This window comes from Mustelus asterias, chromosome 7 (genome assembly GCF_964213995.1).
Source record: "Mustelus asterias chromosome 7, sMusAst1.hap1.1, whole genome shotgun sequence".
In the NCBI taxonomy this organism is placed as follows: domain Eukaryota; kingdom Metazoa; phylum Chordata; class Chondrichthyes; order Carcharhiniformes; family Triakidae; genus Mustelus; species Mustelus asterias.
In genome coordinates, this window is record NC_135807.1 from 9,009,747 (window position 1) to 9,025,486 (window position 15,740).

Sequence of the window (15,740 nt, forward strand, 5' to 3'; positions counted from 1 at the left end):
GCCATTTGGAATGTGCATCCACTGGGATGAGAAACATATATCCCTCAATTGGTTCTGTGAAGTCAATATGAACACTTTGCCATGGTTTTTTCAGTCTATCCCATGAATAAAGTGGTTGAAGGAGTGAGGTATTTTGTATCCTAGCACAAGTCGAACACTGTTCTATTCTTTCTTCAATCTGAGAGTCTAGTCCTGGCCAAAAATAACTCTTTGCAAGTCCTTTCATACATATGCCTCCTGGATGTCCTTCATGAAGTTGGTCCTAGCATGGAGGAATGATCACCCTAATCCCCCATACCAACCAATTCGCACAGTTAATTCAAGTTCCCTTGTTCAGTACGGCTTGAATTCTGGATTCCTCCTGTTATCCAGTTGTATCCTTTTAAATACAATTGTCCATGTCCATCCCTATTAACGGATCTGACCTGGTGCATCTTTACACTTGAGGCTGTCATAGGTATATCATCAACCTGGGAGAAGATGTTCACATAGTTCTCCTGTGATTCGGCTTTGTTTCAAATTGGTAGACATGATAAGAGCATCAGCATTTACATGTTGCTCAGGTCTTATGTATTTAACCTCCATTAGGTGCTGATAAGTTCAGGCACCATTTCTGCAAATGACTCACAGCTGGAACCGGTATTCATTTGTATGCACCAAAGATCGTTGTTAAAAGCCTGTGGTCTGTTAACAAGATAAAACGTCTTCCATACAGATCATGATGAAATCACTTGATTCCAAAAAGTATGCTCAGGGCTTTCTTTTCCAATTTAGCATAATTTTGTTCAGCGCTTGTCAACATTCTCAAAGCGAAAGCTATTGGTCTTTCATCTCCATCTGGCATTATATGAGAAACAACTGCACACACACACACACCCCCCCCCCACACTGGGTGATGCGTCACATGCCAGTTCTGTTTCTAAATTAAGGCTGAAATGAACAATTTCATTAGCATATTTTTGACTTAATTATACGCCTTTTCAGTCTTTTGTCCAAGTCCATTGTTAGTTCGCACATAATAATATATGGAGTGGTTTTAATATGGTAGCGAGATTTGGAATAAATTTTCCAAAGGAATTGATGAGTCCTAAAAAAGATCTTAGTTGCAATACATTTTGCGGTCTAGGCGCATCTAAAATTGCAATCATTTTTTTAGGTTCCCTATGGAGTCTATCTTTATTAATTACATGGTCTAGATTGCTTATTGATGACATGAACATTTTGCATTTTTCTTTCTTCACAGGAAGATTGTGCTTCTCTAGATGCTCCAGTGTTTCTTCTAAGTTCTGTAAATGTTCATCTTCACTTCGCCTTTGATTAAAATGTCATCCAAAAAACACTGGGCACCGTTAAGGCTGGCATCTATTATTCTGAACGTTAGACATTTATATTGGCACAATCCTTTGGGAGTAACCATCGTTAACAATGATTGCAACTCAGTTGCCATCTTCATTTGGAGGTATGCCTGGGACAAGTCTATCTTACTGAACTGCTAACCAACCCCCCCAGACAATCCAGCAAATAGGTCCTCAATTAATGATAAAGATACTGGTTGACACACAGCACTGGATTTGTCATTTTGAAGTTGCTGTAAATTCTTATAGAACAATCTAGTTTAATGACATTAACAATTGGAGTTGCCATCGCTCGTGGCTACGGACTTGATCATAGAACATAGAACAGTACAGCACAGTACAGGCCCTTCGGCCCACGATGTTGTGCCGAACCTTTTCCATGTTGGATTAATTTTTCTCGTTCCATTTCAACTTATGGCTTGATAGTGCAAGGCATATTTCTTGAGCTTTTTGGGTTGCTGTCAGGTTATCTAAAGTCGTGGCTCAAATCTGGTAATTTCCCCTAAAGTATTTTCAAATGCATTCTTGTATTTTTCTAAGAGCTTCTATAATGTATTCTTTCCATCAACCAATTGATTAATTGCTTGCCAATTTAGTTTGATTTTGCTTAACCATGCTCTTCCGAAAAGTGCAGGAAAATTTCCTTTCACAACATGTAATGGCAAATTTTCAGATTGACCATTTGTTTCAACTTGCACCATGATACAATCCTTCACTGGATTCATCACTTCTGTGTTAAGTTCTCCAAATTATATTAGACAGCTTTAATAGTACTTCCTTGAGCTTTTGTTGATATAAATTCTCAGAGATAAGAGATACGGCAGCTCCTCTGTCTACTTCCATTTTAATTTCATTCCCATTTAGTTTCAGATAGACCCAAAATCTCGGTCTTGCATCGAAAATACACCAAGTTTGAGTTCTTCGATATCTGTAGACAGTGTGTCTTCCTGGGAATCTTCTTTGTCTTCAGTTATTTTAGACACTTTTGTAGATTTGAGTACATTCTTGCATTTACCCATCTTCAAGGTTTGAGGATTCTGTCTGGTCCAACATGCCTTGATTATGTGACCTTTCTTGCCACAATTACAACATTTGATTTCTCAACATGAACATTCCTGTGGAGAATGCCCCATCTGGGCATACCTATGGGATGCTTGGGTGTTGAGAGATTTTCGTTTCTCAGCATTCATTGTGTATTTTGCTGCCAGCTCCAATTTGGGAAGCTTCTTTAGCAACCAATTCGATGGACACTGCAATCTCAACAGCAGGTTTTAGTGTTAAAGAGCTTTCGGTGAGCAATCGTATTTAAATTGCTTTATTTCAAAGTCCACAAACAGTTCTGTCTCAGTGTCTTCGAGGCCAAACTCTCAACTAGTTTCCGTAATATGGCTACAAATTGTGGAATGTGTGTGTCCTCTTTTTGGATCCAATGAAATCTGATATGATTAAAGGTTGGGGCAAGAAGGGTCTTAATCAATTCCTCATTAGTTTTTGCAGCAAGTTTGGCATGATGGACAAGACTTTCTAATAGAGTGAAGGTTTTCCATCCTAATAAACCCAAGGAAGTTGCTACTTTAATTTAATCTGGTATCCTGGTTTCAGCAAGAGAATATTGAAATCTTTCTTCAGCGGTTCTCCATCATTCCACATTCTCAAACGGTTCCATAGTGCCACTTTTTCCCACCATTGCAGTTGCCAGTTCTTAGGTAACAATACTTTAACTTTTCCTCCTCTTTAATTTCCTTTCTCTTTCAATTTAATTTGTATTATTTCTTTGTTGTTTCTTTAAAAATGTTTTTTCTTGGTTGGACTATAGCTTTAAGATTTTTTTTTACAAACACCAATCTGTTTTAAAGGAGATTTCAGCTTTAATTCTGCTTAATCATGGTTACTAGCACATTATTAATTTTCCTTTTTGAGCAGTTGCTTCTCCAAAAGCAGGTTTCTCTTTCTCTCTCACTCAGTTCAAACACCGGATGATGCAACCCGCCATGCAGCTGGCAAAGACTCCCAGCTTTAGTAAGTCAACTTGTTTTTCCCTCAGCCTACTCCCTTATTTTCTTACTTTGCACATTTTCTAGGCGATTTTGAGCCCACTATTTATGTTAATCGGCTAGTATTACTGTTGACATGCTGGCTGAATTTTTTCTCCTTTTCCCACCTCCGACTCGGAGTGCTCCTGATGTCGCAGTCAAGTAAAAAAAATTAAGGAATGGTGTGGAATGCTTTTTATCAATTTTAAAGTTAATGTACACCCTTAGCAAAGGCTAAGCAACAGACAGATTTACTGCACTTCAATCAATGGCGGAGTATTCTCCTGAAAATCAATCCTTGACTCAAGGTCCAGGGCTGAATGGTTTCTTGTGACTATTTGTAATGGAAAAACATCTTCATCACCAGTTCTGTCTTTTAATGTTGTGCATCAAAGTCAGCTCACTTTAACAGTAAAGATAAAAGAATGAAATGTTGTCACACTTTGGGTACTTAACCAGTTTGTGGAGCTTTATTAGATAATGTTTGCTTATTTACAGTCAAGAATTGAAGAGAGGGAAAATCTCCCAAATGCCTCTGATGATGTCACCATGTAACCATGTGACACATTACACAGAGATGCATTGCTTTACAAAAAATGACAGAGGCCAAAACACCATTCCTCCTCAAGCAATGGTGTTGAAAGCATTTTCACATCTCTTGTTCACCCCATAATGGATTACAGAGCACCAGTGTGGTCATGTGGAATGACAAAGCATCAATATAAAACCAGTCCGAAAAGGGCTTACAGAGTAATTCTTGAACCCGATTACCATAGTCACTCAGATGCTTTTTACATAATTGCGGTCTAGAGTCACTCAAGAACAGATTCAATCAACTTTATCATTCTTTCAGGAGAATACTGACAAGCTCAGAACATCACTGCTTGTTACCCACAGGCAGATCTCAAAGCATATGAGAGCTACAGAACTGAAAACAACAAACTAAATTAAGATGTAAACAACAAGATTTAAGATCTCTCATTTGCTCGATGCATAAACTCTAATGACTGTTCAACTTTAAACCTTGAACTAACAAAGAACCTAATGATCAAAAATGAATGACTGTAAAACTTACCTCAATTCAACCCTTGACCATGATGGAAGTTGATTTGAAATGAATAAAGTTAAAGTTGTATTTATTAGTCACAAGTAGTCTTCCATTAACACTACAATGCAGTTACTGTGAAAATCCTCTGGTCGCCACACTCCAGCGCCTGTTCGGGTACACTGAGGGAGAATTTGGCATAGCCAATTCACCTAACCTGCACATCTTCGGACTGTGGGAGGAAACCGAAGCAATATGCAAACTCCACACAGTGACCCAAGCTGGGAATCGAACCCGGGTCCCTGGTGCTGTGATGCAACAATGCTAACCACTGTGCCACAAATCTATAAGGAATGAATGAATGAAATACACCTTGGATGAAAGGTCTAGGGGGTGACCTAATAGATGTCTTTAAAACTAAGAAGAGATTCAATAGGACAGAAGAGAAGGTATTTCCACTTTTGGGGATTTTCAGTGTTGAAAGTATGGAACTCACTACCACGTGGAGTGGTTGAGACAAATAGTATTGATGCACTTAAAGGGAAGTGAATAAGTACCTGAGGGAGAAAGGGATAGAAGGATGAGAGGAGGCTCGTATGGAGGATAGTTACTGGTATACACCAGTTAGGTTGAATGACTGTTTTTTCCTTATAAATTCTATGCAATATAATGTATAACTTTAATTTTTAAAAATCTACATATATGGAAGAAAAACAAATTTCAATATGTGGTCATGCAATTTTTAAAATACTTCAGAAGCAACAATGCTCTATGATGCGCCATACCTCAATCAGTATTCTTCTGCAATGGTAGGAATAGATGACTAAAAAAAGTGATAAATCAGAAGGTTCTGGCTCAAGATCCACTACAGAATCTTAATGCATAATCTATGCATGCGCTCTTATAATTCTGAAGGACTATATTGCAAGAAGATTAGAAAATGGCAAATATGACAACTCAGTTCAAAAGTTGCAAGGACATTCCCAGTAACTACAGACTGGTCAGTTTAACATCAGTGATTGACATGGTTTTAGAAACAAAAATCAGCAAGAGGCTTATGTTAGTCAAGGATAGCCAGCATGGATTTGTAGAAGACAGATCATGTTTGATTAACCTAATCAAATTTTTGATGCATCATCAGAGAAGGTTGATAAAGACATAGGGTGGGATTTTTCTCCACTCCATGGCGTGTTTTGCAGCAACAGGGGGCGGCGGGGCTCACTGGCGGCAGGATCTTATGGTCCCATTGTTATCAACAGGTTTTCCCGTTGAACGCAGCTTTAGCTGCTAAGAAACCCACGGCAGGGCTGCATTGGCAGCAAGACCACAAGATCCCACCAGCGCAGACAAGAGCAAGGTTTCGGAAATATTGTCTTGGATAGTGTGTTGTCTAGATTTTAAGGAAGTGTTTGACAAAGTACCACATAAAAAGTCAGGTTAACAAAACGAATGTTCATGAAATAGATGGGCCAGTGTCAGCTTGGATTTTAAAAACCGTGAAGAATGGAAATAGTGGATGGGTCATTCTCAGGTTGGAAGGATGTAACCAGTGGAACTACAGGAATCCATGCCAGAGCCTCAAACAATCTACGTCAATGACTTAGATGAAGGGACCAAAAGTATAGTTGCTAAATTTGTTGATGATATAAAGATAGATAGGAAAGTAGGTTGGAAAGAGAAATAAGGATTCTGCAAAGGGACGAAGATAGGTTGAGTTAGTGGCAGATGGAATATTTTGTGGGGAAATGTGAACTCGTCCACTTTTGCAGAAAGAATGAAAAAAAAAAGCATATTATTTAAATGTGGAGAGATTTCAAAATACTGTGATACTGAGGGATTTGGGTGCCCTGAAAGTTAGCTTACAGGCATTGGGAAAGCAAATGGAATGTTGTCACTTATTGCAAAGAGAAGTGAAGTATAAAAGTAGAGATAAAAATAAAATACTCCAGATTCTGAAAATCTGAAATAAAAACAAAAATGCTGGAAAAATTCAGCAGGTTTGTCGGCATCTGTGGAGAGAGAAACAGAGTTAAAATTCCGAATCTGTATTTACAGATCAGAATATTAATTTTATTTCTCTCCACAGTTACCACCAGATCTGCTGAGATTATCAGCATTTTCTGTTTTCATAAAAGTAGGGATGTTCTGCTAAAGTTGTTTTGGATGTTGGTGAGACCACATCTAGGAGATATCATCATTCAAATGAGAGGTGAAACCAAGGTCCTATCTACCCTCAAGTGATGGACAATAGATCCCATACAACAAGTTAAAAAGTTGCAGGCTTCTCAGAGTCAGAGTTTCACAGCACAAAAAAAGGCCCTTCGGCCCATTGTGTCTGAGCTGGCCATCAAGCGCCTATCTATTCTAATCCCATTTCCAACATTTGGACCATAGCCTTGTATGTTATGGCATTTCAGATACTCATTTAAATATTTCTTAAATTTTGTGAGGGTTGCCACCTCTACACTTTCAGGCAGAGTTCCAGTTTCCCATCACCCTCTGTTTTTTCCTCAAATACTCTCTAAATCTCCTGCTCTTTATCTTAAATCTATGCCCCTTGGTTATTGACTCCTCTAGTAAGGGTAAAAATGTCTTCCTATCTACCTATGTCTTTCATAATTTGGAACACCTCAATCAGGTTCGCCCTCAGCCTTGATTTATAGACACATGTATTGGGATAAAGTGAAAAGTATTATTTCTTGCATGCTATACAGGCAAAACATACCACTCATGAAGTACATCGGGGAAAAGGAAAAGTATACGGTGAAGAAAATAGTGTTGCAGCTACAAGTAGGGTGAAGAGAAGGATCAGCTTCATATATGATATGACTGTTCAAAAGTCTGATGACAGCAGGGAAGAAGCTGTTCTTGAATCTGTTGGTACATATTTTCAGACTCTTGTATCTTTTTCCTGACGGAAGGTGGTGGAAGTGTGTATATCCAGGGTGCGTAGGGTCGTGATTATGCTGGCTGTTTTCCAAGACAGCAGGAAGTGTAGACGGAGTCAAGGATGTGAGCCTGGTTTACGTGATGGACTGACTTGATTTGTCACATGTATTAGTATAGTGAAAAGCATCGTTTCTTGCACTATAGAGACAAAGCATACCATACACAGAGAAGGAAACTAGAGAGTGCAGAATGTAATGTTACAGTCATAACTAGGGAGTCGAGAAAGATCAACTTAATGTGAGGTAGGTCCATTTAAAACTCTGATGGCAGTAGGGAAGAAGTTGTTCTTGAGTCGGTTGGTACATGACCTCAGTCTTTTGTATCTTTTCCCGACGGAAAAGGTGGAAATATGTCCAGGGTGCGTAGGATCCTTAATTATGCTGGCTGCTTTTCCGAGGCAGCGGGAAGTGTAAACAGAGTAATGGTTGGGAGGCTGGTTTGCGTGATGGTCTGGGCTTCATTCACGACTCTTTGCAGTGTCTTGCAGTCTTGGACAGAGCAGGAGGCATACCAAGTTGTGATACAACCAGAAAGAATGCCTTCTATGGTGCATCTGTAAAAGGTGGAGTTGTGGCTGACATGCCAAATTTCCTTAGTCTCTTGAGAAAGTAAAGGCAATGGTGGGCTTTCTTAACTATAGCGTCAGCATGGAGGGACCAGGACAGGTTGTTGGTGGTCTGGACACCTGGAAACATGAAGCTCTCAACCATTCCCACTTCGTCCCCATTGACGTAGACAGTAGCATGTCTTCCATTGCGCTTCCTGAAGTCGATGACTATCTACTTTGTTTTGTTGACATTGAGGGAGAGATTATTGTCGATGCACCAGTTCACCAGATTCTCTATCTCATTCCTGTATTCTGTCTCATCATCGTGCAAGATCCTACCCACGACAGTGGTGTCATCAGCAAACTTGAAAATCGAGTTGAAGGGGAATTTGGCCACACAATCATAGGTGTATAAGGAGTATGGTGAGGGGCTGAGAACACAGCCTTGTGGGGTACCAGTGTTGAGGATAATCGTGGAGAAGGTGTTGTTACTTATCCTTACTGATTGCAGTTTATGGGTTAGAAAGTCGAGTATTCAGTTGCAGAGGGAGGAGCAGAGCCCTAGGCCATGGAGTTTGGAGATGAGTTTATGGTGATGGAATTATGGTGAAGGTTGAGCTGTAGTCAATAAATAGCCTTCTCTGTTCCAAGAAAAATAACCCCAGCCGAACCAGCCTCTCTTCATAGCCGAAACACTGCAGCCCAGGCATCATCCTGGTGAATCTCCTCTGCATCCTTTCTAGTGCAATCACAAACTTCCTATAGTGTGGCAACCAGAACTACACATAGTACCTTAGCTGTGGCCTAACAAGCATTTTATACAGTTCAATCATAACATCTCTGCCTCAGCTAATAAAGGCAATTATCCCATATGCCTTCTTATCCACCTTCTCTACCTGTGCTGCTGCCTTCAGGGATCTTTGGACATGCACCCCAAGGCCCCTCTCATCCTCTGCACTTTCTAGCATCTTACTGTTCATTATGCACTCTTTGGCCTAGTTAGTCCTTCCAAAATGCCTCACCTCACACTTCTATCGATGTCCCAGTAAACGTTTATGAAAAGGGAAAAATGTTTATATTTCTACAGTAACTTTCACAATCTCAGGATGTCACAAGCACTTACAACCAATGAAGTACTTTTGATGTATTGGAATCATGGCAGCCATGAATGAGCAGGTTGTCTTATGTGGATAGATTGAAAAGGCTGGGCTTGTTTCCACGAGAGCTTAGAAGAGTCAGGAGTGACTTGGTTGAAGTATGTAAGATCCTGAACAGTACTGTCAAGGTCGACAGAGAAAGGATGTTTTCACTTGTGGGCGAGTCCAGAATTAGGAGGGCACTCTAGGGGCTTCCCTTATAGGACAGAGATGAGACTTTTTTCATCTCAAGAGCACTGTGAGACTCTGGAACACTCTGCCTCAAGATGGCGGTGGAACCAGAATCATTGAACATTTTTAAAAGTAGAGATTTTTGTTGGGCAAGGGAAACAACAGAGGTAGATAGGGAATGCAGAACAGAACACAAACAGGTCAATCATGATCCTGTCAAATGGTGGAGCATGCTTGAGGGGCTGAATGGCCTACTTCTGATCCTATTTTGTATGCTCGCATGTGGCAATTTACCACAAACCAATGTCATAATACCAAGGTAATCTGATTTTAGTGATGTTGTTTCTCCAGTGGCATGAGATCTTTACACCCTACCACAAGGAAAGGCAGGGATTCAGAACAACTTCTTTGCAGAAAGTAAGCACCTCTGACTATTCAGCATTCCTTCACTAGAGCGTCCGTTTAGATTTTTGTACTTATGTCTCTGGAGCCTAATTTGAACACTTACCTCAATGAACACACCCTAACACAACTTATAATCATTTGTCTCATTTTTAATTTGTGGAATCTCCCTGTGTAAAAATTATCTATGATGTGGAGATGCCGGCGTTGGACTGGGGTGAACACAGTAAGGAGTCTCACAACACCAGGTTAAAGTCCAACAGGTTTATTTGGTAGCAAATACCATAAGCTTTCGGAGCGCTGCTCCTTCGTCAGATGGAGTGGAAATGTGCTCTCAAACAGTGCGCAGAGACACAAAATCAAGTTACAGAATACTGATTAGAAAGCACATTTCACAGATTAGAGTTACAGAATACTGATTGAGAGCACATTTCCACTCCATCTGACGAAGGAGCAGCCCTCCAAAAGCTTATGGTATTTGCTACCAAATAAACCTGTTGGACTTTAACCTGGTGTTGTGAGACTTCTTACTGTAAAAATTATCTGCCACATTTAGTTCAATTATAACAGGGCCAACATTTCAAAAGTACATCATTGGCCAAGAATTCATGCACAACGTGAATACAACTTCTCTCCTTTTCCTTTGCCCAAATTGTTTGATGTCCTTTGACAAAGTGTTGCTTCCTTCTCAAGTTACCATCCATATAAAGTGAAGTCAAATAAATTGACGCAGGGCGGCACAGTGGTTAGCACTGCTGCCTCACAGCGTCAGGGACCCGGGTTTGATTCCCGGCTTGGGTCACTGTCTGCGCAGATTCTGCACGTTCTCCCCATGTCTGCGTGGGTTTCCTCCCGATGGTCCGGTTTCCTCCCAGTCCAAAAGACGTGCTGGTTGGATCCATTGGCTATGCTAAATTCTCCCTCATTGTACCCGAACAGGCATCAGAGTGTGGCAACTGGGGGATTTTCACAGTAACTTCATTGCTGTGTTAATGTAAGCCTACTTGCTACACTAATAAATAAACTTTAAAACCACCCTACCCAGGTGCCAAAAGTCAGGGACATAATCCACCCGAAGTAATCGACCTGGTACAAATTTATGCTTTTCAGCCCCCTTCCCCAATCAGCAGGTTTTTAAATAGCACAGATCAACAAAACCAGTTTTGAAAACAAGTTAAAATCAGTGGTGGCTTCTATTTGGGCGGCAACAGGCACTATTTAAAAGCACTGCAACTTTAGTGCCATGATGGACAGAAAAATCTGTGCAAAATTTCCACCTCCTTCCTGTAAACACCCACCACACTGCAATCTACTTCATGCAGTGGAGCTGCCGCCTTCCCCCAGCCCGCCTGCCTGCCTGCCCGCCCCCTTGCCGTCCCTCTCTCCGAAGGGTGGGGGGAGGGTTGTCAGTACCTCTTCGGCGCCGACGGCTCCATGGCTGCGATGGCGCCTTTTTAAACGGGTGACGGTTGAAAAGGCGGTTGCGACGGTTGAACTTTCAAACTGCCATGGTTCCGGCGGCAGTGCCAACCACTCGCCTGACGTCACGGCACGCGCCGCTGATGGAGGCTGCAGCTGGAGCTGCTGCGTCACCGCCATGCTCCGCCCCGCCGGCCTCAGCCCCCGCCCCCCATCAACATTCCCATTGGCCCCCCACGCCGGAAGTCACCCTGGCCGGTGCGCCGGTTGTGTGGCTTGCGAGGAACTGTTAATCATCTACGCACTTCCGGAGGATCCCGTGTCCCTCTCATCGCCCCGCCCCCACTCCGGACTGGCTGCAGGATACAATAGAGGATTCTGGGACAATGCTTTGGCCAAGTGGAGCCTTTTGATCTGACTTATTATTGTCACATGTACAGAGAAAAGTACTGTTTCTTGTGCTATACAGACAAGGCATACCTTTGATAAAATATGTAGGGGACAGGATGTACTCACATCTGGAGGTTAGCACTGCTGCCTCACAGCGATTCCCAGCTGTGTGGAGCTTGCACGTTCTCCCCGTGTCTGCGTGGGCTTCCTCCGCATGCTCCGGTTTCCTCCCACAGTCCAAAGATGCACATGTTAGGTTGATTGGCCATGCCAAATTGCCTATAAGTGTCCTGGGATATGTCGGATAGAGGGATTAGCGGGGTAAATGTGTGGGGTTGTGGGGATAGGGCCTGGGGTCAGATTGTTGTCAGTGCAGACTCGATGGGCTGAATGGCCTCATTCTGCACTATAGGGTTTCTATGATTTTAATGGGCTTATTAGCGATGCGAAGGGGAGATCATGTATCAGGAATGGTTGAGGACTCTGGGTCTGTATTTGTTGGAGTTTAGAAGGATGAGGGGGGGATCTTATTGAAACTTACAGGATACTGCGAGGCCTGGATAGAGTGGAGAGGATGTTTCCACTAGCAGGAAAAACTAGACCCAGAGGGCACAATCTCAGACTAAAGAGACGATCCATTTTAAAACAGAGATGAAGAGGAATTTCTTCAGCCAGAGCGTGGTGAATCTGTGGAACTCCGCAGAAGGCTTTGGAGGCCAGGTCATTGAGTGTCTTTAAGACAGAGCTAGATAGATTCTTGATTAATAAGGGGATCAGGGGTTATGGGGAAAAGACAGGAGAATGGGGATGAGAAAAATATGAGCCATGATTGAATGGCAGAGCAGACTCGATGGGCCGAGTGGCCTAATTCTGCTCCTTATGTTCTTATGTCTCACAAACTTGATTAAGTTCTTTAAGGAAGTGACGAGAAAATTTGACCAGGGCAGGGCAGTGGATGGTGTATAGGTGGACTTCGATAAGGTTCCTCGTGGCAGGCTGATATAGAAGGTGAAGTCATAAGGGATCCAAGGTGAGATAGTAAGATGGATACAAAACTGACTTGGGCATAGAAAGCAGAGAGTAGCAGTGGAAGTGTACTTTTCTGTGACAAGCCATGTTCCACCAGGATCAGTGCTGGGGCCTCTGTTGTTTGCAATATATATATATATGTATATATATATAAATGATTTGGAGGAAAATGTAGGTTAATAAATTTGCAGCTGATACAAAAATTTGGGGAGTAGCAGATAGTGAGGAGGATTGTCAAAGGATACAAAGATATAAATCGGCTGGAGACTTGGGCCAAAAGATGACAGATGGAATTTAACCCAGACAAATGTGAGGTGATGCGATTTGGAAGGTCTGCCGCAGAAGGAAAGTATACAATAAATGGTAGAGCCCTTAAAAATATTAGCATACAGAGGGATCTAGGTGTGCAGATCCACAGTTTCCTCAGGTATAAACTCAGGTATATGGCATGCTGGCCTTCATCAGTCAGGACGCTGAGTATAGGAATTAGAAAATCATGTAACTGTATAAGACTTTGGTTAGGCCGCATTTGGAGTATTGTGTACAATTCTGGTTGCCACACTACCGGAAGGATGTTGATGCATTGGAAAGGCTGCAGAAGAGATTTACCAGGATCTTGCCTGGTTTGGAGGATATAGACTATGAAGAAAGGTTGAACAAACTTGGATTGTTTTCATTGGAACATCAGAGGATGAGGAGGGACCTGATAGAGGTTTACAAGATTGTGACAGGCTTGGATACAGTGAATAGTCAAAGCCCAAAGAAGTAGGGGAGATCCTAAATGAATACTTTGCGTCGGTATTCACAAAGGAGAGGGATGTGTTGACTGGGAGTGTCTCTGAGGGGAGTGTTGAACCGTTGGAGAAAATCTCCATTACAAAGGAGGAAGTGTTAGGTTTGTTAGAGAATATAAAGACTGACAAATCCCCAGGGCCTGATGGAATCTATCCAAGGCTGCTCAGGGAGACGAGAGGTGAAATCGTTGGGCCTCTGACGCAAATCTTTGTCTCGTCACTGGACGCAGGTGAGGTCCCAGAGGATTGGAGGATAGCCAATGTGGTCCCGTTATTTAAGAAGGGTAGGAAGGATAACCCGGGTAATTATAGGCCGGTGAGCTTGACGTCCGTGGTGGGGAAGTTGTTGGAGAAGATTCTTAGAGATAGGATGTATGCGCATTTAGAAAGGAATAAACTCATTAACGATAGTCAGCATGGTTTTGTGAGAGGGAGGTCATGCCTCACTAACCTGGTGGTGTTTTTTGAAGAAGTGACCAAAATGGTTGACGAAGGAAGGGCCGTGGATGCTGTCTATATGGACTTTAGTAAAGCGTTTGACAAAGTCCCTCATGGTAGGCTAGTGAAAAAGGTTGGATCTCATGGGATAAAAGGGGAGGTGGCTAGATGGGTGGAGAACTGGCTTGGTCACAGAAAACAGAGGGTGGTAGTGGAAGGGTCTTTTTCCGGCTGGAGGCCTGTGACTAGTGGTGTACCGCAGGGCTCTGTATTGGGATCTCTGCTGTTTGTGATTTATATAAATGATCTGGAAGAAGGAGTAACTGGGGTGATCAGTAAGTTTGCGGACGACACAAAACTGGCAGGACTTGCAGATAGTGAGGAACATTGTCAGAGGCTACAGAAGGATATAGATAGGCTGGAAATTTGGGCAAGGAAATGGCAGATGGAGTTCAATCCTGATCAATGCGAAGTGATGCATTTTGGTGGGAATAATGTAGGGAGGAGCTACACGATAAATGGAAGAACCATAAAGGGTGTAGAGACGCAGAGGGACCTGGGTGTGCAAGTCCACAGATCTTTGAAGGTGACGTCACAGGTGGAGAAGGTGGTGAAGAAGGCATATGGCATGCTTGCCTTTATAGGACGGGGCATAGAGTATAAAAGTTGGGGTCTGATGTTGCAGATGTATAGAACGTTGGTTCGGCCGCATTTGGAATACTGCGTCCAGTTCTGGTCGCCACACTACCAGAAGGACGTGGAGGCTTTGGAGAGAGTACAGAGGAGGTTTACCAGGATGTTGCCTGGTATGGAGGGGCTTGGTTATGAGGAGAGATTGGGGAAACTGGGGTTGTTCTCCTTGGAAAGACGGAGGATGAGGGGAGACTTAATAGAGGTGTATAAAATTATGAAAGGCATAGATAGGGTGAACGGTGGGAAGCTTTTCCCCGGGTCGGTGGTGACGTTCACGAGGGGTCATAGGTTCAAGGTGAAGGGGGGGAGGTTTAACACAGATATCAGAAGGACATATTTTACACAGAGGGTCGTGGGGGCCTGGAATGTGTTGCCGGGCAAGGTGGTGGAGGCGGACACACTGGGAACGTTTAAGACTTATCTAGACAGCTATATGAACGGAGTGGGAATGGAGGGATACAAAAGAGTGGTCTAGTATGGAGCAGGGAGCGGCGCGGGCTAATTGTTCTTTGTTTCTCGTTTCAAGGCTTCATTCTATGATCATCTTGCTGGTGCCAGTACAGAGCGAGACTGCGGATAGTTGGGAACCTGTCTCGGGGGCAGGGAATTCATATGGTGTTCGTGGAAGTGGAAATGAATAGGGTTGGGAAGCATTTTCCGATCAGGGCCATTGTGATCTCCTGGACTCGTTTCGATCGCCTCAGGGGGTCGGAGAGGAATTTCACAGATTTGTTTTCCCCATATTGGCCCTGGGGTTTTCACTCTGGGTTTTCGCCTCTCCCTGGAGATCACATGGTCTGGAATGGGGGGGTGGGGGTGAGTTAATAGGTTGTGATGAACAAAGCATCGTAGCTGTGAGGGACAGTTCGGTGGATAGGATATTAGTATGTAGATAGGCTGGAAAATTGGGCGGGGATCCTGGATTCAGGATTCAATCCTGGACCGGGGAGCGGCGCGGGCTTGGAGGGCCGAAGGGCCTGTTCCTGTGCTATATTGTTCTTTGTTCTTTCTTCCAGGGTGAAAGGGTCAATTACTCGAGGGCATAGGTTGAAAGTGAGAGGGGGAAAATTTAAAAGAGATGTAAGGGTGTGTTTTTCACACACAGGGTGGTGAATGCCTGGTACGTGCTGTCGGAGGAGGTGGAAGCAGATTTTGTAACAATGTTCAAGAGACATCTGGATAGGTACATGAATAGGCAAGAAATTGAAGGATATGGACCACATAGAAGCAAGAAAATATTAGGTTCATAGATCATAGAAACCCTACAGTGCAGAAGGAGGCCATTCGGCCCATCGAGTCTGCACCGACCACAATCCCA

General features: G+C 42.9%; 1 protein-coding gene across 1 annotated transcript in view; it reads right to left on the reverse strand.

The window, feature by feature from the left end:
- The window catches only part of stk3 (serine/threonine kinase 3 (STE20 homolog, yeast)), a 391,198-nt gene extending 379,935 nt beyond the window's left edge, over positions 1–11,263 (reverse strand). The window contains exon 1 of the mRNA XM_078215647.1: positions 11,073–11,263. Within this exon, the coding sequence (XP_078071773.1) occupies positions 11,073–11,095 (23 nt within the window). The 5' untranslated portion in view covers positions 11,096–11,263. The remainder of the gene's footprint in view (positions 1–11,072) is intronic.
- Positions 11,264–15,740: the final 4,477 nt, after the last annotated feature.